The sequence below is a fragment of the Chlorocebus sabaeus genome, chromosome 9 (assembly GCF_047675955.1).
Source record: "Chlorocebus sabaeus isolate Y175 chromosome 9, mChlSab1.0.hap1, whole genome shotgun sequence".
NCBI classification, from domain to species: Eukaryota; Metazoa; Chordata; class Mammalia; order Primates; family Cercopithecidae; genus Chlorocebus; species Chlorocebus sabaeus.
The window spans coordinates 120,656,332-120,681,486 of record NC_132912.1 but is presented as its reverse complement, the minus strand read 5'-3'; the positions used below and the strand labels follow the sequence as shown (position 1 = coordinate 120,681,486).

Sequence of the window (25,155 nt, the reverse complement as noted above, 5' to 3'; positions counted from 1 at the left end):
AATTACTGTCTTTTATCATGAAGTAGCTGTTGAGGACAGAGGATGGGAAAGGGAAGAAGGACTTGAGACAGGGAAACTAGTTAGGAAGTTACTATAATTGTTTTAGTGAGAGTTGATGGAGGAAGTTTGACAGTGAGGAGGGAAAAGAAGGGAACATCTTTGAGAAATATTTACCCATTATGGGACTTACCCATTCTGCTTTTGAGTAGGGGACAATACGGGGACTGGTAAGGGAGAAGAGACAATAAAAACTATTCCAATGATATGCCTTCAGCTGGTGTCTTAAGTTTAATGAAATGCAGCATTTAAAAATCCATTTAATTTAGTACAACAATGTCAGGTCTATAGTCTTTGAATCAAACTTGGGATTGTAGTCTTGATAGAAAGGTTTGAATTTTTTCTTTTTTTTTTTAATGAGGTGCTATATTGTTTATTTTTTATTTTATTTACTTTTTTTTTTAGAGACTAGGAATTAGGTGTTTTGAATTGTTTGAGACTAGCAAGTTAGCATGAAAACAGTAGCAGCTTTTGAAAGTTTGTTTTTCAACACTGAAACACTTTGACTTCTTTGAACACAAGAGTGGAAATTTCAGTAACTGGTTGTGGATGTATGCATTTAAAGTGTTTCTTTCACCTTGGCATTGAAATTACTAAATATATTTCTCTCCAGTGGTTTTGGCTTCACCAAAGGGTTGTCTCCATTGGACGCTTTTTGTTAGTTTCTCGCTAAGAGGATAACTCCTGTTTCTTACATAATTAGCCCTCACTTCTGTGGACACTACTTTTCCAGGCTTCTATGCTTAGAACATTTCCAGTTGGGCCACTGTGATGATGTCATCTGTGATTACTTTTTTCCCGTGACAATAATGCTTTAACTTTTTAAATACAGGTAACGTTCCTGTATATTTAATTTATGGTGGTACTGTTACCTTGTAGCGGAGGTGTTTTAAATAGCTGCTGGTGATACAAATTAATTATGAAGTGATTTTTCTTACGTGCATGTAACTGGTTTCTAAGACTATTAGGGTCCAAACATTTGACATTTGTCTCTTTGAACTTATATTTTAAGGATTAATTCTTGCTCTTTGATATGATGTATTAAATATATTGCTATGTAATAAATACTTATAATATTAAAATGTTATTATATATTTAATATATTATACACCAAATAAAATGTCTTTGTGTATTTTATATATTTAAGCTTAGAAATCTTGGATAAAAGTACTGATACCACTTTAAAAGCAATTAGGTGAATCAGCTTGGCCTTCTTAGAGTATACCTTAATTCAAATTGCTATTAAGAAAAAATTGTTTAACAAATGTTATGTGTAAAGCTCTGCTAGGGTTGGGGAGGTTGGGGGATGACAGTCCGAGCCACACCAGCTATGGAGAGGGATGTGTAAGAAATAACCTATAATCAAAGCAGAATAAACTGTGTTAAACAGAAGTACATGGAGTTTACTGTGGAAAGGTGGACGAAAGAACAGTTCAGTCTACTGGAAATTGGGAAGTGCTTCTTCAAAGGGGAAAACTTTGGGCTTGATCTTGACCATGGAACATCATTTTGTAAGTCGGGGCATGAGTAGATAGACAACTCTGTTTTAGTAAATGGCAGTAAAGCTCTTTTTGAAAATTATTAGATAAGTTTTGAAGGGATAATTTATTAAAAGTGACTAAATACTATTATATCGTTAGCTGTTTATTAACAGCTTGGTAATTTTACCATTTCTTTTCTAGTTGGAGTCATGGAGCTATATTCTATGTCATTCCCTGACTGGTAGGTTCCTGAGGAAGTATGTTTGCTACTTTAGGCTACCAAGGATCCAATTAGTGAGTGCGCTGCAGCAGCTCTGCATTAAGGATAATGAACTCTTTGTTACGGAGCCTGGTATGGGAATGGGGGTGTTCCAGTTAATCACGTATTTTATTTACTAGAGGTTTACAATGCATTTGTTTTGTAGAGACTTTTTATCTTCAAAGAAATTAAATGCTCCAAATAATTAAAAATGAAAATCATACTGAACATAATTTAATCTTTGACTCAGAAAGTACATTTGATTCACTTCTTTCAGTGAAAGGCTTTACAGTACAACATGAAAACACTGAAATACTAATAATAGGATATTCTGAAGGCAGTATAGGATAAGTATTAAGAGTTCAGATTTAGGTGTCAGGTCTGCGTTTGAGTCTCTCTTAGCCGTGTGGCCTTACTTAACCTTTCTACACCCTCATTTTTCCAGCTGTAAAATGGAGATAATAACCTTGGTGTAGGACAGATTAAATAATGTCTTGTACAAAAAGTACTGTGGGTAGTGTTTGACACACGGTGCATCCAGAAGCGATAGCCCTTGCTATGATCTTAATATACAGCATCTACAGAATATTTAACAATCACTTTAAATAAATTAGGTGGAATTTTTTTCCAAGTAATAATATCTTCTCATTTAAAAAAAAACTTAAATAAAAGTAGAATTTAGAAGCCTCTGGTTTTCACCAACTGATAAAGGACATACGTTTGGCAGGAAGCAATAAACTTCATAGTTTTTCTAGTATCTTTCAAGACATATGTTCAGCAATAATCTTTGATGAGATAAAACTAAAACCACATTGAAATTAAGTAAAAGTTTTCTCTGTATTAAGTAGAAAATTTATAAGGCAAAGCTATTATAGTGAATATTGATATAAATAAAGTCTTATGTTCAGAAATTCTTTCATAGCACTAATAAGGATATCGCAGGGTAGATACCTAAGCTGTGGCTTTCCAAGGCATGGTGACAATTTCCTAAACTCAGATGGCTGAGCTCAAATTAGATTGTTAAAGAAGGCAGTTCAGACTGTGATAGTAGGAAAGATAAAGGCTGCTTATTGAAAACTCCTCAGAATATTTCAGTGCCCTTTGGGAAAAGGGCAGTTGCCTTAGGAAATTCACACAGGCACTAGTGTCTCTCTTCCAACGAAGATTTGGAGGTTGGCTCTTTTATTTCTGTGTCAGTGCAGGTGCCCTCTTTTCTGTTTTTCATCAGGAGTATAAGATTCTACTCTAGTAGCCTCTGAATTCAAGGTTCTTTAATATGTCAGAAATAATATTTGTTGTATTTTTAATGTTTTGTCATCCTGGTTTTAAAAAATACATCTTCTTCACTTAACAGAAAAAAAAATACATAACCAAAATTTGACTGTTAAATATTGTTAGACTGTCATCACATCATTTTATGGAATAATATCTCTTGTACTTACAGAGATGGGTAAGATCTTATAATGTCAACTCTTTGTACCTCCCATCTTTACACTACCAGACAGTATATATTAGGGTGACATTCTAAGATTCAGATGTTTATTTCTGAATTTGATATAAGGGATGGAAATTTTTTCTCTTTCTCGATTATATGTATTATTGCTGTTCTTTCTCTGTGAGGATTATGTTGATACTCTGATACAAAGGATGCACAAAGCAAAGTCTCTGTCTTTAAAAGTATAAGCAGGTAGATATAGAATGTGTAATTAATTGTCCTAGTTGTAAATAACTGTCCTGGGTGGTACAGTTGGTACGTGCTGATAGAGATAAAAATTATAGATTAGGTGGGTAAGGTTAGGCAGTCTAGGCATTACAGAAAAGGTAGAACTAAGAGTCTCGAAGGATGGATCTGTGAAGAAAGAGGGGAAAAGATAAATGAGTAAAGGTAGAGAGGTAAAAATGAATGTGTGAAGTGGTTCTCAGGGACCCAGCCTGCCTAAAACAATTAAAGGTTGGAAGTGATAGTGGAGATGTGACCTTATTAGTATGAATTTAGCATACCAGAATGAAGAATTTGCATCTGATGCTATAGAATGTATGAAGAGTTTTCCATATATGACTGATGTGATGAAAATACTATTTTAGGAAAACTCAGAGAACAGTGCCATTGCTGTTACATACGTAATAATGCCGGAATCGGAAGAGGTGCACATGAACTCAGAAAAACTGCATTTCCAAGTGTGATTTTAGATTCCGAACAAAAAGTTTTTGTAGTGAAATATTTTTATGATATAACTTGCAGAAATGGGACAATAGTGAAATTATCGTGGCATAAGAAATTTGCAGATATTAATGTGTATTAGAGGTACGCTCTTTAACTCAGTGGGTACCTGTTTTAATTGTTCTTTGAATAGTTTCTTTTTTTCTTCATGCAGAAACATTTTAAAAAGCTGGCTGAAAGTTGTATGGTATAATGTACAATTTGTAATAAGATCATTGTATTCAGCTGTTGGGGGATGGCCCTGGAAATTGTGTTTTACACAAAACAATATATTCTTTTCTGGCAAAAAGTTTATAATTTAATAGCCCCACTGAAACAAACTCTTGACTGCCAAGAATGTTTTATGGCTTCTCAACTTGGGTTGCAGAGTGGTGGAAATCCCCCAGTCACACCAGCAGTTGCTTCTAAGAAGCAAGTGTAGGAGTCTGTGGCTTGCGTCACCCAACTGGGGGGCCCCTGGAAGTCTGGCTGCCTTGATGTCCCTCCTTGAAGGCTCTGCAGAGATGGCTGGGGCTAGGAACGTGGGTGCTTGCTGGCCAGGGGCTTCGTTGCAGGCTGTTCTTAAACACCTGAGGCCTTCATGGTAACCAGAGGATACCATGACTTCTCCAGAACATAGCTTTGTCATAGGCCCACACAGAGCCAGCTTGGGGTGCTTTTGGCCAGGGTGTTGTGGGCCTTCTGGCTTTTTTCACCTGGTTCACAGGGACCCAGGGATGCCTTGCTTGCACCCTCATGGAAGAGTCACATCTCTCCAGATTATCCTTATACTCTCTCCTTGCAGGAAAAGCTTGATCAAGGCTACTGGGTCTGTCTTGATAACGTAGACTGGCAGAGTCTGTTCTGGGTTTGGCTTGCGGGTGCCTTGCTCTCATCACTCCTGCCCACTGTTTTGCTGCTAAAATGAACAGGACTTGATTACACACGCACGCGCACACACACACACGATGATAACTAATGGATACGTAGCAGGTGGCGGGCAAGGGTCTACTCAGGGTAACAGGCCAAACACAACACAGTTTCCGAAAGTGATACATTTCCTAAAGATCTAGGGAGAAAATATTCATTTTATATCAAGAGACACATGATTATGTTAGTAAAATGCAAAACTTCATCTGAGTTTTTAACTTGAGATGTCAAATTTTATGCTTGTTGTTGGATTTATTCTTATGTATTAGGGATACTAAAAAACAAAAAAAGGTGAGAAGCTTAGTTTTAAAGGAATGGAGAACTTTTGGAATCCATAGGCCTTATGTTGAAATTTGTGGGTTGTTTGACTGTCTTTGAAATAATTATTTCTATTTTTTTTTTTTTTTTTTTTTTTTTTTTTTGAGGCAGTTGCCTAGGCTGGAGTGCAGTGGCGTGATCTCAGCTCACTGCAGCCTCCGTCTCCCAGGTTCAGGCAGTCCTCCTGCCTAAACCTCCTGAGTAGCTGGGATTATAGGCACATGCCACCACATCCAGCTAAGTTTTGTATTTTTTAGTAGAGACGGGGTTTCACCATGTTGGCCAGGCTGGTCTCGAACTCTTGACCTCAAGTGATCCACCTGCCTCCTCCCAGAGTGCTGAAATTGCAGGCATAAACCACTATTTCTGTTCTTTACCAGGAGAAGTGTGTAAGTTAGACTTGATTGACTATTATATCCTTGACAAACCAAGCCTTAATTTCATAGACGTCTTTAAATCCTCAAGTTCTAGGAGTTTCACCAACAACATATTCATCATTATTCATTATGGAAAAGCAGCTAGGTCTGAATTTGCTGTCCATGATCTTTGGTGTCACTGACCACAATTTTTAACTGTCTTGCCTCTGAGAGCTCATAAAAGATACCCCATGAGAATATTAATAAGTAAATTACTGTTAATCCCCGTAGACATTTATGTATTAGGTTCTGTTTTGTCATCCAGGTTTTGGTGTACATGCCCAGTCCCAGGAGACAGAATGTAGTCCTTTCATCTATAATATCATTAATGTGATTTGGTACTGAGTTTTTTGCTTTTTTCTAAAAAGAAAGAAAAAAATATTTAGTTTTGTCTTGCCTCTTAAGCCTTATTTGCATGTATAATAAACATAATTGGAATGTGCTAAAGATTCCAGTGAAATCTCTCTAGTGGAATCTCTTTGGGCACTTCATTTTTTTAGAGCTTTGGAAAGAGGATTATTAAAGAACATTAAAAAAAAAAAAAACCCTTCAACGTGTAACCTCTGTGGAATAAATGTTTTCAGGATTTACCAGAAAAATCTCTAATTAATCTGTATTGTGTCAGATACCTATCCTGGTAGACGTAGTTGGCGTACTGGATAAACTGGCTGATTGAATTGATTCTATTGGTAGTCCACCAATTTGAAAATGTGCTTTAATTCCTATTGACTTAAATATGAGAATAATTCTTTCTATCTTAAAAAGAACTGAAAAACACTCCACTAATGTATCATCAGGTATAGATATAAATAATCTTTCTTATTCAGGAACATTATTTCTTCCACTCTTTGGGGACTTGGGATCTTGTTGGTGGAACTTATATTGCCCTACCATTGATTTACTCAGTCAACTCACCCCAGTTTTTACACATTTTTGTTAAGTACTGGTTATTAATGTATTCAGCATACTTTTGTTAGGAATCTTTCATGGTGGCGCTGTGTCAGATGCTAGGAATGAAAAGAGGAATGAGATATGGTTCCTTCCTTTAAGTGGCTTGCAGTAGAAAGGGAGGGGATTCAGGGGTAAGATAGATGCACAGAAGCAAACTTTTATACCGTGTATTTGAAAAGCACTTTGTCAGACAAAACATTTTCATACTCATTTCTTTTAACCCTCTTTTAATTCTGTGAAATAGATGGTAGCATTTCTGTTTCACAGTGAAGTAGATTGTTCCTCGGCATTAGGGGGTGGGCAATAAGTCTGGAAAGGTAAATTGGATAAAAATCCAATGGGCTTTGAAAGCCAGACTGAGAAATTTTGTCATTATTCAGGAAGAGGTTGGAGGTCAAAAGTTTTGTGACAGATGAATAATGACGTTAGACTTGAGCTTGAGAACGCCATAGTCAGTATGAATAGGCTGGATTGGACAAGGAGGGATGGGCAGAGACTGAAGAGGCTGTTGCAGTAGTCTCAACAGGAGGCAATTTGGTCTTATGGTCAGAAAGGTAGCAATAAAAATGAGCAGGGAGTAAACAATGAGAGTTCTGTGGCAGAGGCTGAATGGTGAGAACATGGCAGTTTATTTGTGAGGCATGTAAGCTGAAGACTGGAGTGAAGGGTGTCTCTGAGGCTTCACCTTGGGTGCCCAGGAGATTGGTGGTATGGGAAGGAAGAGAACCAGACAGAACTGTTGTAAAAGACATGGTGATTGGCCTTTCAGGGACAGGTAGGATATTCAATCCAAGATTTTGATCAGACATTTGTAAACATGATATTATAAAGGGTAAAGAGATTGGTGGGTGAAAAGATTTACTAGTCCTCTATCCATATAGGGATGGTAGTTAGTGGTGAGAGAATATGAAATCACCAAGGTGGAGTAGAAAAGGCCTGAAAACAACCTTAGGAAATATCCAGTGTTCCCCACCTAAAGGTGAAGAGGAAGATAACAAAGAAAAGGAGTGACTGGAAATATAGAACAAAAGTTAGGCTACCAGATAGCAAGAAGAGTGAGTCTCAAAAAGAAGGAGCAGCCATTTGGTATCACATGGAGTTGAGAGGTTAAAGAGTGAGGTGATTTTAGTGAAAATGGTTTGTTGGTGGCCTTCGTTAAAGAAGCAGTGAGTATTGGTGGTGTGAGTTGTTTCAGATTAAAGAATATGAATGAGTCAAGGTAACAAAGTCAGCAAGGGCTACTTGGTAGGGTTTAGAGATTGGCAAAATAAAAATGGTAGAATGTCCAAGAGATAATGGACTGTCAGCGAGTCCTGGTGAGAGAGGTGAGTAAATCCAGGTGGATTAGGAGACAACTGGGATGATAGTGGGAGTACACCAGCAGGTCTCTAGGAGAGAGGGGGTGTCAGAGGTGAGATTGATCAGATGGGATTCTGATTGTATTGGATTTTATGGTATAAGATTTTATTGATTACTGTTCCTTTGGAAATGTTTGGAGAAATTCAGTTTGTGAAAATGTGTTATAAATTGTAAGACAATATGTAAATATGAGGTGGTATTATTCAAATCCAAGTCACTTGAAGTAATTATACCATTTTACATACTGCAGGAGCAATGAATCTTTAAAAATGCAATCCTAAATGGAAAATAATTTTGAACACAAGTACTCTAGCTCTGTGAATATGAAAAGCATATTGTTAAATGAAGGCTAGGAGTTTGTGTGTGTTGGAGGGGGTGGGGAGGGGAGGCTAGCAGTGAATTATTTACAAAGTAAGAAGAGGCTATGCATATTTTGAAAAGAAAAAAATATTAAAATAAGTAGTTGTGGAGCATAAGTCAGAAATTGAAGGGAACAGGGAAGTATAGGTAATTCATATGAGTAATTATTTTTCTTTGGTTCTTTCTTTTCTAAGAGAGAAGTAGAACAAACCTTTGTCCTTAATTATTTTAAATTATTAAGTGAATGGTTTATGGCATTTATTTTATATTCATGTATCAGTTAAGAATCCTAATAGGAAACAAATGACACACTCAAAACAAATATCTGAGGAAAGTTTAGTGGAGAAGGTGTCGGCAGCATTAAGGACATCAAGAAGGAATGGTACAGCACCAGGGACCAGCACTGCATGCTTAGCTGCAGCTGTGGCTGTAGGTAGAGATGCTATTGCAGCCCAGCAGGGAGGGAGGGGGGCAGTGGTGGGATGGGGCTGGGGGAAGGGGAGTAAATACCCTGCCTCCTATGCTTTCAGTGCTCCAACCTCTTGGAGGTGCCTCCCAGTGGCAGAACCTAATAAGCCAGTGGGCAAGCCCCAGTGATACGCTCTCCAGAGGTCAGTGTCCTGGCGTGCAGGGAGGGGCAGAGTGGAGCAGGAGGGGCAAACAAAAAATCAGGAGCACAGTTATTTCCAAACCTGTTGCATTTCAGCCATTATTCTGTCTCTTTTAGACTAAATCTAAGAATTTTCTGAATCATTATTTCTGATTGGAAGAAGCCTCGTGAAATTGTACTGGACTTCTCGAAACCAGCCAGCAGTGAGCTCACAGTAGAACTGACAGTTTAGAGCAGCTCTGTGGAAGAAGTAGAGCTTATGCCTAGAGAGCTTGGACTGTGGGGTGGGGCTGCCTTTCTTGTGTCCTAACTCGGACACTTACTATGTTACCTTGGATAAGCACCTTACCACCTCTGTGCCTATTTCCTCATCGGTAAATGAAGATAAATAGAGCACTCGCATCATAGGATTGTTATAAGGATTAAGTTAGTTAACACGCAAAGTGCCCAGAAAGGTACTATAGTTAAAGTCTAATAAATACAGTTGCTTTTAGGATGTTATTCTGTGCTTTGTTATTGATGAAATACACGGGGTGTTTCTCTTTTCCTCCTTTTAGACTCACTGAAGATTTTTGTTACATTATGTCACAGTTCTCAGGATATACCTTTGTCATGAAAGTGAAGCCCCAAGTCTCTAGAGCCCACTTGGTTAAACAAGATAGTAGGACACACTCCTTCGAAAATAATTAATGTCACTTCTTCTGTGATAGTTTGAAGTTATACTTATTTCTCATACACAATAAGGAGTTGACTGGCATTTGAGAAAGTTACTCCTGTCCTGCCCCTTCCCTCTTCCTCCTCCCCGCTCCTCCCAGCCAGGTGGCACACCTCCTGGATTTCACATTTAATTTGAATTCACTTCTTAAATACAAAATGAGTCAATGTGTAGACCAAAATGGACTTTGCTTTATAATTCCAGCAGTAACGGGGTTTGGAAAGAGCTATTGTGGAAGGTGTAATAGTACTCTAAAATACTCTAAAAATACTAATTTTTAAATGCCCATCAAAGGCTTGTTTTTATGTGACTTCTCATTGAAAGATTTAAAATCCTAGAATGAGGAATTTACAGTTTGCATTGTCTTGTAAAAGCACTGTTAACCAGTTTTAATAGATCTTTGTTCTCATGTAGGTTTTTTTTTTTTTTCTTTAAATCTTTGCAAGCACTGTACACTTTTTACTCTGAATAGTTTCTCCTCCTTAGGTATTCTTCAAAAGAAGATATATGTTTAAGAAAGAGAAACAAACCAACCACAAAAACCCACTTTGATCACTGCCAAATGCCATAGTGATTACTGCGGTGATCAGGTTTTTTGCTCTAATGATTGGGTTATTTTCTGGCTGATATATAGAAGATTAGTCCATAGCACAAGTTAAAGGACAGTTTCAAGTCCTCACTGATCTACTTCTTATCTCTTTACTTAATTATTTTAACTTTGACGTAAATTAACAAGTGATATTGTAGAAGAGATACTAGTGATTCCTAGAAATATTTGAAAATATTTCAAATTTTAGAATTAGAGTTTACTAGGGAAAATTATTTAATATTTGGAAATATCACAAAGTAAAACTATTGATGCTTTTGCGTAAAAACTTCAGAATGTTAAGGTAAATCATTTTATTTAAAATAACTTTAAAAATACTAATTTAAAATGTTTAAATTCTGTAGTTTCATTTTACAAAGACTCTTTTTTAAATGTGAATGTGTCTAGGTTTATTTTGCACCTGATTAAAAACACCATTTTCCTTAACCTGTCAGCAGCTCGGCTGAGCAGTCAGACTGGATTATTCAATATCTTGTCTGACATGAGGACGGCAGTCCAAAGAGAAAGATATCACAAATTGGTGCCACACTTCAATAAATAGAGACATTTTATTTTTCACCAAGCTAATTCAATCCAGTTCAGTTAACTCTTTCTTCCCCCTTAAGGACAGATCAAAAAAGGCAGCCATGAATGACTGTGTTCGTCAAGTGTTTGACACGTCAGTGTGTGATATAAAGCAGACCACAAGGGAGGGGTTCTGCCTTTAGACTTCAGACAATACCCGGTACAAGAGCCTCTCACTCAGATCTGCACTGTAGGGAGCTGGAGAGAGTGGCTCAGATCACTCAGGTAGAATGAGAAGTAGCCGGGCTTGCCGCACTGCAAACCCTTCCCCTTAGAGTTGTGACTTTTTCAGCATTCTTAGGAATTCTCAGGCATTTTTGAGCGGCCATTGAGTTACATTTTAGTTTTATAAACTCTGGTTGGCTACTACATATCATTAGTTTTGTGATTTTCATAAAATCTTTGTCCTAAATGTTGTTCCTTGAAAACCCTTATTGCAATAAATATAATACCGATATTTCTGTTTCTTGGTTCACTGATTTCTTCCTGAGACAGATACTGAAATTTATATAGTCATAATACTGTTCAATCTCAAGGATGCAATGGGATGGGTTACGCCACCAAATATAAATTGTTAAAATATTTACAAGAAAAGATTAACATTGTCCAAAGATTACCTCCTGCTCTACAGATTGGGCCTGAGGAACACGTCGTCAGAACCTTTATGGGCTCCTGCTGACCCTGCTGCCTCGCTGCCAGTCTACTCCGTGTCCTGCAGCGACGCTACTGTCTGACAGCCCCAGGCCACGCCATATGTTTGCAGAGCCCCCCTTGTCTAGCTTGCCAAACATATCCTTCATGTCATTTTAAATCCTGCTTTTTCCATGAATTAGGCATTCCTTGACTAATTGCTGTGATAGAACATTTCATTTCTCTGAGGTCTAAAAATTTAATTACCCAGAGTGTTCTCCCCCACCTCCCACAAGTACATCTCTACCATGTGCCTTCTCAAAATGCAACATTGTTGTTCTCTGATTCATCTATGTGGCCTATACGTTCACGGCTTCTGCAGTGCAGCCAGTGCTCACTAAGTAAATCTATATACAGGGAATGGGGCTAGGGCTGTGTGTCGTGGGAGGACGGAGTCTAGAGCCCAGACAGCTCCACCAGCTGCTGATAGAATGACCACACGCAAGTTACCTAACCTCTCGGTGACCTTACCTTTAAAATGAAGATGTGGTAGATACTGGACCATAAGACTACCGTAAGGGTCATAAAGATTAAATGAGTTAATTTTGGTAAAGTGCTTAGAACAGTGTCTGGCACACATTAAGTGCTGTGTAAATGTTTATGAAATAATTATTTTATTTCATTATTTTATTTATGAAATAAAATAATGTTCTATCTGGTAGTCACAGTGCTAAGTGTTTTCCATGTTGTTAACTCATTGAATCTTCACAGAAGTCTTATGTGGTAGATACTGTTGCCATCTCCATTTTACAGATGAGGGAACCAAGATACAATCAAAGTTAAGTAACTTGCTCAAGGTCACAGGGCAGAAACAGGATTTGAATTCCCACCACCTGGCTCCAGCCACTTCTCTGCTTGCAAGCACCTTGTGTGCTGTCGGGCCTGAGTGTAAATCATTTTGTTTTTCAGAATATCCCAGTCAGATGGGAGATGTAGCAGAATGTGTTTCTTGACATATTAGAAAACATGCTGTGAGATAATGGGGTAGGAGAGATTAATCCCACTGGACCCCCTGTTGGCTACCTTGGATTGAAAATCAGAGAAGATGGAAACCACATGTGTTAGCAGCTGCTACCATGGCACTCTAGGCTAAGGTGGACTACATGAGAATGCTTTTTTGGATTTGGTTTTTGTCTTTTAAGCCACTTCTTTGTGGGCTCTTGATGCTTTGCTGGTATAGTGACTTGAGTCCAGGACCATGCAGAACACCATAAAGATGTTGAGAAAATGTGCCAGCCACACAGGCCTTTGGTTTTTAAAACATTGTAGGTTTTTAAAACATGTTTCACTCTCTCTACATGCAACCCAGTTCTCCTGAAATACTAAATTTATCCACAGGAGTTCTAGTTAGAAAAGGCGAGCAATCACTTCTGGAAGCTAGTACTTCAAATCTTAGTCATAGCCAATGAAATCTTGGTTACATGGGAAACTCTCTGGAGGTGGTTGTACATGCATGTGTGTACATCCTGTGCATCTGAGAGCGTAGGATTTGTACACGTAATTACAGATACTTTACCAACATTATATCCAGTGTCCACACTTTCTGTCACACAATGAAAAGTTTTAAAAGTAAATTTCTTAAATCTTCAAAGGATCCCAGTTATTTTACTGTCAAGGGACATAATGAAAACATACGTATTTTACAGTTGTTGTTTTGTGTGTGGAATAAAAAGGTTCCTAGGACACTAATGCTTTGTGAAGGTTTTAAAGGCTAATACCTTTAAGTGCTGGGTAAAAATTAAACTTGAATAGCACCGATGAAATATTTACTCATCAGATGGCTTTGAAGTTTAGCGTCCTTTTGGTTGCAGTCCCATCTAATGGACATGTTTCAAAGAAGAAAATAGTTATAGCATTCAGCTGTGATGTTTTCTTCTTTGTGTGGAAGAAATCTGTGTTGTTTTGATTCATTTCAGTATTTAAATTTTCAAGACTAGCTACTTAGAAATTGCATTAACGAGATAAATGTTTCCCACAATTCTGAATTTTTTCTTATTGATAGGGTTATGTTTGAAAGCTGAGTTTTCTAACACTTTTGGCATTTTTAAACAGATTGCTTTCACTCTTTTATTCTATAATCTTTCCAACCTACATTTACTTAATTCTCCCTAGTTTTATATCAGAGGGCCTAAGGTGAGTGACTGTGTGTAAATATAATGGAAATCTGTTACACAAATTAGTTTTACAAAATATCTTGCTGGATAAAAGTGCTGTGTTTAAAGATGTTTAAAAACTTCATATTTCGTTCTTCAGTTCTGATAACTAAAAAGTTTTCCTTCAAAGTTTGAAATTGTAATGATGCTTTAAGAATGTTGGGGAAATACTGGATTTTTTTCTACTTCTTGGATTAAATTTCACTCATCTGAATAATGTAGGGCTTTAGAAATTTGTATTACAATCTAGGTTAAAATTTTTCTATTTTTGTGTTTCCTCTCACGTGAGTTATGACACTTTTAACATTTGTTTGTGTTTTATTAGTTTTCATATGAGTCCAACAAGCAATGAAGACCTCAGGAAAATCCCGGTAAGTTGCTGAAGGGGTGAGAAGGTTGTCAAAGAACAAGCCGGTCTTTTTATCTGGCACACATTTCTAAAAATGCCTTTGTCTTCTTGCCTTCTGCCTCACTTACCTTAAGAATTGTAGCTTAGCATAGTAATTTTAGGAGAAAGAAAGTAAAATATAATCTTTGCCTTTAATATACAATAGGGTGTGACTCGTATGATCTATGAAAGTTCAAGCAAAATTGGTTATAATTGAAGGCAATTTAGAATATACATATTTTGTGTACAGACTGTTTTGAAATTAGTATGCAAGCTGTATGTCAGGGTCAAATTTGCAGTTATGAAATAAGAACGTGTAGAAAAGACTGTTTGTTGTTGTTGGGACAAGGATTGAAGAAAGAATAAAGCTGCTTGTTAACATTCAACAATAGAAAAGCATCCTGGCAGGATAGCCAGATAACCAGGAAAGTATTTGAAAGAACAAATACTTTAGGACACTTATCTTTCTCGTCAGAACAAAACCAAATATGTTAACAGGATCGGTAGTGACCACCTAAATCAACTCACGTATTTTGCGAGGATTATTCAGATAATCTGAACTTTATTGTAGTATTTGAAGTCCAGTATTTAATCTCTGTTCAGAGTTCCATTGCATCTGCAATCAATTCTAACTATATTAAACGTAGAGAATAAATTACTTTACCAAAATATGGTCAAATGTTCTTGGTAGAAAACTAAATTCTCACTGAGTAACAGAAATAGAGCCTTTATTCCAAGAGACTGGTGGTTGCTGTTTCAACCATCTGTCCTTGATATGTGTGATCCAGATGTATAGTAAGAATTTTTTTAGGCAATCCCATATCACCGATTACTATTTTTTAGGATGTGACATGGCTAGAAGAAGCTAAGGTGGGTTTAGGGTTTATTTTCTAAACCATTCTAAATGCAGGTGTTTATCTTTAAAATTGTGGAAACTGTTATAGAAGCACAGGACTTTGTACTGTATTTTTGCTGTTTTATTTAAGTGATTCATAAGTTTTGATGTTTTATAAATTCTCAAGTCTTTATAATATGGCAGTCTGGCGAGAAATGTGAGAAAATATGAAGTCAGCCTTTGATCAGATAGTAAAATGAATTCTATCAGGCGGTTACTTAATCTCAAACAAAATGCAACATCAAAAAAATCGATTTAATGTGTAGCTATTGTTTATTAAGTAACCTTAATCACAATTTCGATTGCTTGTAAATGTACTTTTCCAAATCTTGTAATTTATTGCTGTAAAAGCATCCTTAGAATTCTTTAAAGAAATAAAATGTGAAAATTGTTTTAGTTAAAGGATTTAAAGGTGATAAAAGAATCCTTGATGTGTGATTATTTTTCTCTGGAATACTAACTATTCTAAATGACAGTTAAAGGATTACTAGGTGTTGTTAATTTACTGCAAGATACAATTAAGAGGAGGAAGCGCATCTTCATACTGATCATGGTTGAAGAAAAGCATTCGAACAATTTTTATGTTGAAGATTATAAGATGTTTGAAGTAATTTACATTAAGTTCTCCAATAATAGCCGTCCACCAAGTTATTTTTTCTCCCTCTGGACATAGTATTTTGTAATTAAGTTTGTATGTCTTATATGCTAGTGCCAACACCTGTCTGTGAAAGCACAGTGTTTAAACAGGAGCAGTAGCCAGTTGAAAGGGCAGTGTGAGCTCTTTAAGGCCTAATTAAGAACTGAAAGGGAGATGAAGGGAGTAGGACAAAAGATGTGAAAGTAGCTGAGATGATATTCCCAGAGCAAAGTTCCTCATTAGAACAATAATGAGATGATCAGAGAATGCCAAGCCTTCACTTTTTTCTCTCCCTCTCCTCTAGTTGCCTTGGATGTCAGTTAGTACCCCACCAATATTTGGTTACCAGGACAACCTTTCTTTAAATCTTCAGTTATTTTGAGTCCTGATAATTTGCTTTTGTTTAAATTTAAATATTGTAAAAAATGTACATTTCCTAGTTTAAAAGGCTAGACTGTGTAAAGCAAAAAATAGATCACTAGCAGTTCTCAAAATCTTATGCACAACTGTATTATTTAAAATTCTGGGTTAGAAAACTTCATGTAGTAATTCTAATATTCTCTTACCAGTCCACATCTTCTTATGTCTGCATATAGACATTTTTAATAGAGGTAGGGTGGAAATGAGAAAAGTTTGGTTGTAAAAGGGGAAGAGAGAAGAAAAATTTACATTAAATTTCAGAATAAGAAAACATCTTAAAAACATAAGTGCTGTCTGTATAGAGTGTGCTGTGAGAAAAAATACTGAGCACTTTGGAGTAACCATTTTAAGTTGCATTTGGTCTTTGCCAGCTTAGAGAGTTTTGAATTTTGTAAGTTTTTGCAAGAATAATAAAACATATTTTGAAAAAATAATTTTTATATTTACCTGAGAGTTTTCCTCTTTAAAAAAAAAATTTTTGTAGAGCATATATTTTAATTTTCTATTGTTTATGTTAATCATTTTATTTGGAGTTATATCGACAAACAAATACATATACATATGTGTGTGTGTGTGTGTGTGTGTGTGTGTGGAGTATATCAGTCAGTTTAAGAATCTTATGCCTAAAATTAGAAGGTTTACATTCAAATATAGGATAAAATATGGAACTCAGCATGAAACTGTTTTTAATTATTTTATATTCTTTTCCAGAATATAGTTCATAGTACATGTGTTTCTAAGATGTTTTCCTGCCTAGAAACTTGATGCTAAAATTTGGGGTAAAGTTTTCACATAAAAGGACAAACGGAAAATTTATTGAAAAGGCCAGAAGTGTATTTCCAGGAAATCTGTCTACACATTAATGTTAGATTGTTGTAAGGAAAAAAAAATAATCCAAATAAGATATCTATATATTCTAGAGTATGGCTATAAAGTATGACCAGTAGTCTGAAATAATAATTGATTATTTTGAAAGATTTAACTATTAATTTATATCATGGCATTAATTTATGTCAAAACAAATTTTTGACACATCTTTCATCTTCAGTGTCTTTAGAGAAATGTTACAAAAAATTTTTAACTACATTAACTGGTAATAGTGTTAAATACAACAGTGCACATTATTTTTTTTAACTATTTCATTGTTTAATTAGTTTGGAGAAATCAGTTTATATATGTATAATTTTATGAAGATTAGAGAGACTGGAATAGATGCTTTTATTATGTTAAATAAAGAAAAAGCATAAATCAGTCAACTAATCAGTAATGAATCCCATTTAGCTTCCTTTCATTAATCCCTGCAATTCTCACAAGAACATGAATTTCTCAGTAAATGTTTTATTAGAAATGTGAAATCACATTAGACTTTATTAGTTTTTAAAGTGTGATTTAGAAAAATTACTTGGTGTACCAGACAATTTTAGATTTGAAAGGGACCGTGGAGAACATCTCATCTATCAGATAAGGCAAATGAGACCCAGGTTGCTTTCTCTCTCAAATTTATGCAAAATTACTTGGGTTGAAGTAAGAAACTTTAACTTATTTTTAAGAAATTTCGAAAGTATACTGAACTCTATACTATGTCTTGTCTTTACTGTAGAAAACTGCTTAACATAATCTTTTATAAGAATGTAATTACTATTTATGTATCTCTAAACTGTATCTCATGACCAATTAAACTGTAACTATATGCGTGTGAGAGAGAGAGAGAGAGTGTGTGTGTGTGTGTGTGTGTGTAGACTTATAAAAGATTAATTGATCTGAGAGAGGAGAGAAAAGTAAAACACTTGTCTCTAGAATTGTCCTTTAATGGTTTTAGAACAATATTTGAAATGTTTTTAGGGATGAAGGAAATATAACTGAAACTTACATCTGTTTCCAGTTTCTAATGCTAAAATAAACTAAGTTGTTTTCGACATATTTTATAGAATTTAAGCCCACTTCCCTTTAATATCCTCTCTTTTCATTCTTACTAACTCTGGTCTTTCATATTTCAGTAGCCCTATAACTAATCTTAGCCCCTCCAAATGATTCCACTGTTGCCATTTTACTTTTCCTGGAACATAGCTTTAATCATATCCTTTCTCTGTTTAGAAACCTTCAGTGGCTTCCTATTTTCCATAGCAAAAGTCTAAAAATTCTTTATACTACCGTTCAGCATCCTTGGTGGTCTATTTCAAACCTACCATTTCAGCCCTTCTCTGCTCCCTGTCCTGTACAGTATTTTCCAGCCATGCTCTACAGAGTACCTGTTATTGGATTACTTGTCACTGGCCACTATGCCTTGAGCCTTGTTTCCTTCTTTGAACAAGCAGAGCTCACTGCTTGAAATGTCCCATTAGGCATTTCTGCCTGCAAAATCTTGAAGGCCTAGTGCAAGCTGTATCTTCTCCACAAAGCCTGAGAGATTCTGTGAAATTGGAAAAGTTTTTCAGTCCTGAATGTATTCACTTATCCTGGAGAAGGGGGTGTGCTTCAGTGAACCAAGCATCAAATTGGTATCTGTACTCTAGCTTCTCTTTCTCTGGTCTGGTAAAGTCCTAGTTCCTTGGGCTGAGAGGCTGGGAAAGTAGGGAGGGCCAGTGAAAAGTTAAACTTTGGCTTTACTGGTGAACACCCCCAAACATATAGCACTATTAAAGTAGATCCTGAAAACAGGGAAAGACAAGTTTAATTCTTATGGCGGGCGAGGTCATTCTGCATTCACCAGTCCCCATTCCCCATCCTCCACTGAATAGATAGTATTCCTTAAGAGCAAGAAAACCAATTTCCTCAATATTTTAGTTAAGTTTCCTTAAAGCCAAATGGAAATGTTTTAAAAGATAGTGATGAAAATCATTTTAAATTGTTGGGCTTAGTGAGAGAACTATGATTTAAAAAGAATAAAAAATTGCTTAGTTGTAATTGGGCATTATGTTTTACAAAATGAAAACTCTTAATGCTATACACTGTTAATAAAAGGTGATGTTACAGGGCCTTGATTAAATTCCTGAGAAATATTTTTCTTTCACTTTTGATATAACATTAATATTAGAATGCTTTGTAATAGCAGTGAATTAGTAAGTACCTTTAAAAAGTTTTTTTGGTTATATTTATGCCTTTGCCTAAAAGGAATTTTTGTCAATAAAGTTAAATAAATAGGTGAAATGGGAGAGAATGCAAATATACTAACCATAGTATTAATATGGTTGAACTCTTGAGTTTCCTGATAACCAGGGTCAAAAAGGGAAAGAAGATAATCTAGATATTATTACTAGGAGAAAGAAATAGACCAGTTACTCAGGGGAGGAAAAGTTCTGCCTGTTTCTAAATTAAAACAGAAGTTACTCCCATGGGGCTTCCTATAAGGATAATCTTTGATTTAATTCCGAGTGCTTCCATTTTCATAGCAAATTGGAAAAGATTTTTGCTGTAACCATCTTCACTAAGAAGCCAAACATGTAACATTAAATCACGGTTCAGTGGAAGCAGTTTCATAAGGACGCATGTCCAAGTGTATAGTTTTCAGTTGCATCTTATAGTTTCTCTGAGTTGACTTTCAGAAATCTTTAGTTTTCATCTATTTTAGTTGTATTTATTATAAAACATTTCATCTCTTAATCTTACATGATATAACCAGTCTCAGATATTAGGAAATTGCCCACAATGTTAGAAAGGGTTTTAGAATTTAGAGTTGTAGTCAGAACTTTGGTGCATCTGCCTTCATTCTTGCCTTAGGACTGGCTAGCCAATTTGTGGACTGTCACATTCACTCTAAGCAAGGCTAGCGAAAATCTTCATCAGGGTTTGAAAAACAAAAAGTCAAAGTTCTGGATAATTCTTAATGTTTGTCCCAGATGTTATATCTACGAAAGTGACGGTCTTTATCTTGTTCTAGGACAGCAACCCCTTTGATGCCACTGCAGGGTATCGTAGTCTGACCTATGAAGAGGTTCTACAAGAGCTGGTGAAACACAAAGAACTCCTTAGGAGGAAGGACACCCACATCCGGGAACTCGAGGACTACATCGACAACCTCCTTGTAAGGGTAATGGAAGAAACGCCCAGTATTCTCAGAGTGCCATATGAACCATCCAGGAAAGCTGGCAAATTCTCTAACAGTTAATAAAGCCAATTGTATTGTGTTGATAATTGGACAAAGAGAGAGAAAGAAAGAAGGAAGGAAGGAAAAACTTGTTACTGAAAGAGACTACACTATCAGGTTTGATTACATATTCTCCTTTATTGTGAAGAATAGTTTTACCTGTAAATATTAGCAGGGACTATCAAGAGTGACCTTTGAAGCAAGCTAAACAATTTAAACGTTTAAATTGAAAATGGGCCAGATTCTCAATGAATAAGTGGTTCCTTAGGATTCACTCAGGTGCTGGTACTGACCCACTGATCTGCCATAGGCCCAGAAATATCTTAAGAAGTACGTGAGTTATTCCTCAGGAATAGATTTTTCATAAAGCAGAACTGATACTGTGGCTGGTTTCTCAGAAATCAGTTTGTAGAAATATTTAGCTTCAGGAATACTGCTCATTATAAACACTACTGAAAAAAACAGTTTATATTTTATGTACATGTATGTACATGAATATATATTCATGTGTCTTGTATATAAAATATAGGCACATACCTCATACATACATGTGTTTTTAGAACATTTAGAAACAACTGATTGCCTCTAAAGTTAGGCTACCAATTTCTTGATTTGAAAATGTGTGTGCTCTGTTGATGCAAGACAAGTCATCGTTCCTACTGTCATGGTTTGTTATAGAGAAGCTGCTTCAAATCACTCTTGACTACATGGACCTTGGTTTCAAAGTGAGCTGCTATGTATTATTCTAGCATCAAAGTTTTTCTCTTTTCCCAAAAGTAATGATTTCAAGTCCTTTTTTTTAAAGAATGACAAATTTTAGGAGACTTCATTAACTTCACAACAGCATGAATTTCTTTGAATTAATTATCTTTAACATTTGAGTTTGTTTAAGGTATAAGCAGAAGATAAGCTAATATAGCTTGTTTTTTTGAAATTCTGCATGCCTTTAAATCACTAGCAAAGCAAATATTATAAAGTTATATCTGAAAATAATTGTGGGAAGTATGTGATTGCCTCATGTGTCTGATAACCCAAAGAATCGGGCAGATTCCAGGAATGAAGAATTAGGCTTGGTTTCAGGTTACATAAATAATAGAATAGATGGTTACCTTTGGGTCTTGAACCAAAATAAGACTTACTAAAGGAAGAGTGAGTTTTTAGAATAGACCTTTACTAGCGTGGCATTATGCATTACTCCACATCCACCCTTTAAGAATTGATTTATTATAAAATTGTGTTCTGTTTTAAAGTCCAGTCCCCCAAAATGTTGATTTCTTCCATGGATTATTTTTATATGATTTGTACAATTTTTTTCTGAAATTTAAATTGAAAAGCAATGTTATAAAAATATTGCTAATCTTCTGCTTATTTTTCAGCCTTAAAAGTCTGAAATACTATACAACACAGAGTATCTGTGTCTTTCTGAATTTAAAATGAAAAATTCATCTCCATTTGAAGACTGACATATTCCCCAATCTTTCCATGAATTGCATTTTTTTCTAATACTCATCTCTGTTAAGACTCCATTGAAAGTTAAATAAAAAGCCAATACAATAGTTTGGGGTTTGGGTTTTTTTTTGGCTTTAGTGTTTTGAATCAGAGAATACTTGGCCAAGCTCGTATTTGTAAACTAAACTTGTTATTTGTATCTTCTGCATTTCAGTTTTAATGTAACAACATGCATTTTGAAATTATGAACTTTTTTTCATAAAAATTCAATGCTTTAAGAAATGGAGAAGGAAAAATAGCTTTTATCAGTTTTTTTCTTCACTTAAAATTCTGTAATAAACCTCATGATCTGATATAGAATGGTATTTTCCCATTTGAGGTCTTGGTAGTTTTTTGTTTTTGTTTTTGTTTTTAACATGGTGCCACTTTTAATTAAGTAAATGTTACAAAATTCTCAGCATTTGTTTTTTTCTGGTAGCATTATTGAGTATTTTCATACACTTCTTAAAATGCCAAAATTTATGTTTTCAGTATTACGACAGTGTCTGCAGATACTATAATAATATGCTTTGGCCAAATTTGCTGTTTATAGAGTGAACCAAGATGTCAGTTTTATATTGGGGATATGTTTTACATAAATAGCTCATTTGAAAGTATGGTTCAAGTACTGCTCTTCTTTTTATGGGGAAATAGATTTTTAAGGAGCGATTCTTTTCCTGTATAAAAGCTATTGAGGCTTAGCTTTGTTCATACATGAGTGATTTGGTTATAACTCAATCAAAATTTTTATCTTTAAATCTGAGACAAGTATTATATTTAAAACTGGATCTATTAATACATTCATCACTGCCTGAAACTCTGCTGTTCTAATGTTTATGAATTTTCACTCATTATCTAGAGTAAACTCACTACATATTTTCATAATCAGTCAAAATAATAAACTAAAAACAAAAAGTAAAAATGAGTTCCCAAGTAAATATATCAGTATTTCCCATGTTTGGGCAGAAGTGCAAAGTAGTTTCAATTTGTCGCATTGTAGAAAAAGAGGCCAAAAAGGTCACCTTAGTCTATTTTTCCAAAACGTAACTTTAGGTATTCTAATGATGTATTTTGTTAGTTGCTTAGAAATGGAAATAAAATATATGTGCTTATTAAATAATGCACAGTACACTACATTATAGAGTTTATTTTTGCTTTTATGCTTAAAAGAGCGCATGCCCAAAATACTTCTACCACCAAGAGGATTTTTTAAAATCACAGAATTGATATTTATCTCAAGCCTATCTTAAGCTAACGTACTTCTGTTACATAATTAAACTATTTCTGCTATTATTTTTAAAGCAGTATTATTTTATAACCAGTTCTAAAATTCAGCTTTAAAAATATTGAACATACCTTCCTACCACTTATGCTTCAAGTTTCATTTATTGAATACCAGGGTCGTATCTTAGAATTGTATATAAAATATCATGTAACCCATTCATGAAAAACTTTTAAGTATTGCTTTTTGCTGCTATGTTCTGCATTGAGCCTAGTTTTGCCATTGTCCCTTGAATGTAGTATTATCCATAGATTATACATAACTACATCTATTGCTTTTGGCGGTAAATCAAGGTTTAGTTGTAATTTTCCAGCTGTGAAAATGTTGCCTTGTATTTAAAAGGGTTTCATGAATGGAAACCTAAGTAAAACTAAGCTCATTAGTGACAGACTTGCTTTCTTCATGTTACTCCTCCAGCAACTCCCTCACCACCATGCCTCCCTGCCTACCATCCCCGGAAGGGTGCTTATTCTTTAACAAAGAGAATCTAAAAATAAATAAAAATAAAAACTGTTGTCTAATATATCTACAGTAAATGTTACACTAGATCTTTTATTTTCCTCTGTAGCTTTTCAGAAAAAGCAATCTACCTTGGATTTGTAAATCAAGCTGAAACTTTTTTGATGTTCATATACTCATATGTCTTATAGGTGGTAGGTGTCACTTGTGTGTATGTGTAAGTGAAGTATGATGCATGCTCATTCACTTGGTCTCTTTGAAGTAAGGGGAAGGATCACAGTGCTGCTGGGCCATGATGGTATGTAGAAGGGTCTGTCAGCACACATGGAAAGCCCCCATTTGCACAGATGTAGAACTTTAATAATCCAGATGCAATCATTGGAAGTATTTAATATGCAATTGGTAGCACCTTAGCTAATTAATCTGCATATGAAGCATTTTCTCATGTATTTAATAAAAGGTGTAGAAGCTCTTCAAGCATTAACTAGAGTTGATGTTTTATTCCATTTATTTTATCCATCAAAAAATGCACTCTCACGGTGGAGTTGAAGTCTGGTAAATGATACATGTGGGCCTGTTAATCTTCGAAGCTTCCAGATGGTTTGTGTTTTGAGGTACAAAAAAATGCTGCAGATCTAGAAATGCATATATTTAGCAGGTATTTGAAAGATAGAAGCATTATTTATAACTGAAGAGTATGACACTTATCTTCTTAAGTAAATGCTCTCATAACTTGTATACATTTTTGCAGGTACAAATTCAAAAGTATGTAAGCATTGTATAATGTGACAATTGTATAATTTATGTAATCTGATGCATGAATCAGAATTTTTATATAATATATGATTATTGACTAATAGTTGATTAAAGTGTTTAAACTTAATTCAATTGTCAACATTTATTGCAGATACAATGGTGTTACCATAATGGATTCATATATAAGTCCTCCTTGTCTTTTAATAAATACCTAGGATGCCTCTTATTTGGTGTATTGTAGCACATATTCTGTAAGACCTACAAACTTATTTTACTATGAAAATAGTTCTGAAAAGTCATTCAAAAGATAGTTTTTAAGTTCAAGTGAACATTCTTCAACAAGTGTGTGGATGCCCACTACATATAAGACATCCCTCATAGGGATGGAGCTTACGATTTAGTAGAAATGATATTTCAGTATTGTTATACAGGCTAAGGTCTATGCCAAGTACTTCCTATTTATGCTTTTATTTATTTCTCACAACAACCCTGTAAGGTAGGGAATACACAAGCTTTCAGAGGAAATGTAAGAAAGTACCACTTTGTGGTACTGAAGAAAGTAGAATAAGGTTGGTAAACCCGGTAGCATTTCTCACCACTTCTTATCCTCCAGCTCCTACCAGAAGTCATTAATCAGTCACCACTTCCAGTCCCCTCAGCACAACAGTCTAAGTGCATGCCTCTCCATCCGATGTATGGGTACATTTTTATGGCAGTGTATTAGGCAGTTGTATTCTAGATTACGGGATGTGAACCATATGTAGTCTTAGACATAAGTCATACATATTTGGCACAAGGGATTTCTCAGCAGGCCAGAACACCTTTCTGTTATGGAATTGTAGTCCCTTCTGGAGGCCCATTGAACCTGTCCCTCTACTTCTCCCAGCACATCTCCTTTAGATTCTTCTTTCCACCTGCCCACAGCATACACGTTTCTTTTTCCTTACTCTGCGGAGACAAAAATATTTGGAGTAATTTGGAAGTAGAGAGCTATTATGAGTCTGTTAAGTTGACCATTTTTCATGTAGGGCTTGTGACCTAAATGCCCAACATTTGACATTTTTCCTCAAATAATT

At 35.4% G+C, this 25,155-nt stretch overlaps 1 protein-coding gene across 4 annotated transcripts in view; it reads left to right on the top strand.

Moving 5' to 3' along the window:
* Nucleotides 1–24,206, top strand: part of RAB11FIP2 (RAB11 family interacting protein 2) — a 41,606-nt gene extending 17,400 nt beyond the window's left edge. For 2 of the 4 annotated variants that reach the window (XM_007964228.3, XM_007964227.3), the window contains 2 exons: nt 13,996–14,041; nt 19,888–24,206. In XM_007964228.3, coding sequence (XP_007962419.1) covers nt 13,996–14,041; nt 19,888–20,115 — 274 coding nt within the window. In that variant the 3' untranslated portion in view covers nt 20,116–24,206. Of the gene's footprint in view, nt 1–1,739; nt 1,780–13,995; nt 14,042–19,887 lie in introns of all 4 variants that reach the window. The other 2 variants (XM_038009599.2, XM_038009600.2) reach the window with 2 other exon arrangements.
* Nucleotides 24,207–25,155: the final 949 nt, after the last annotated feature.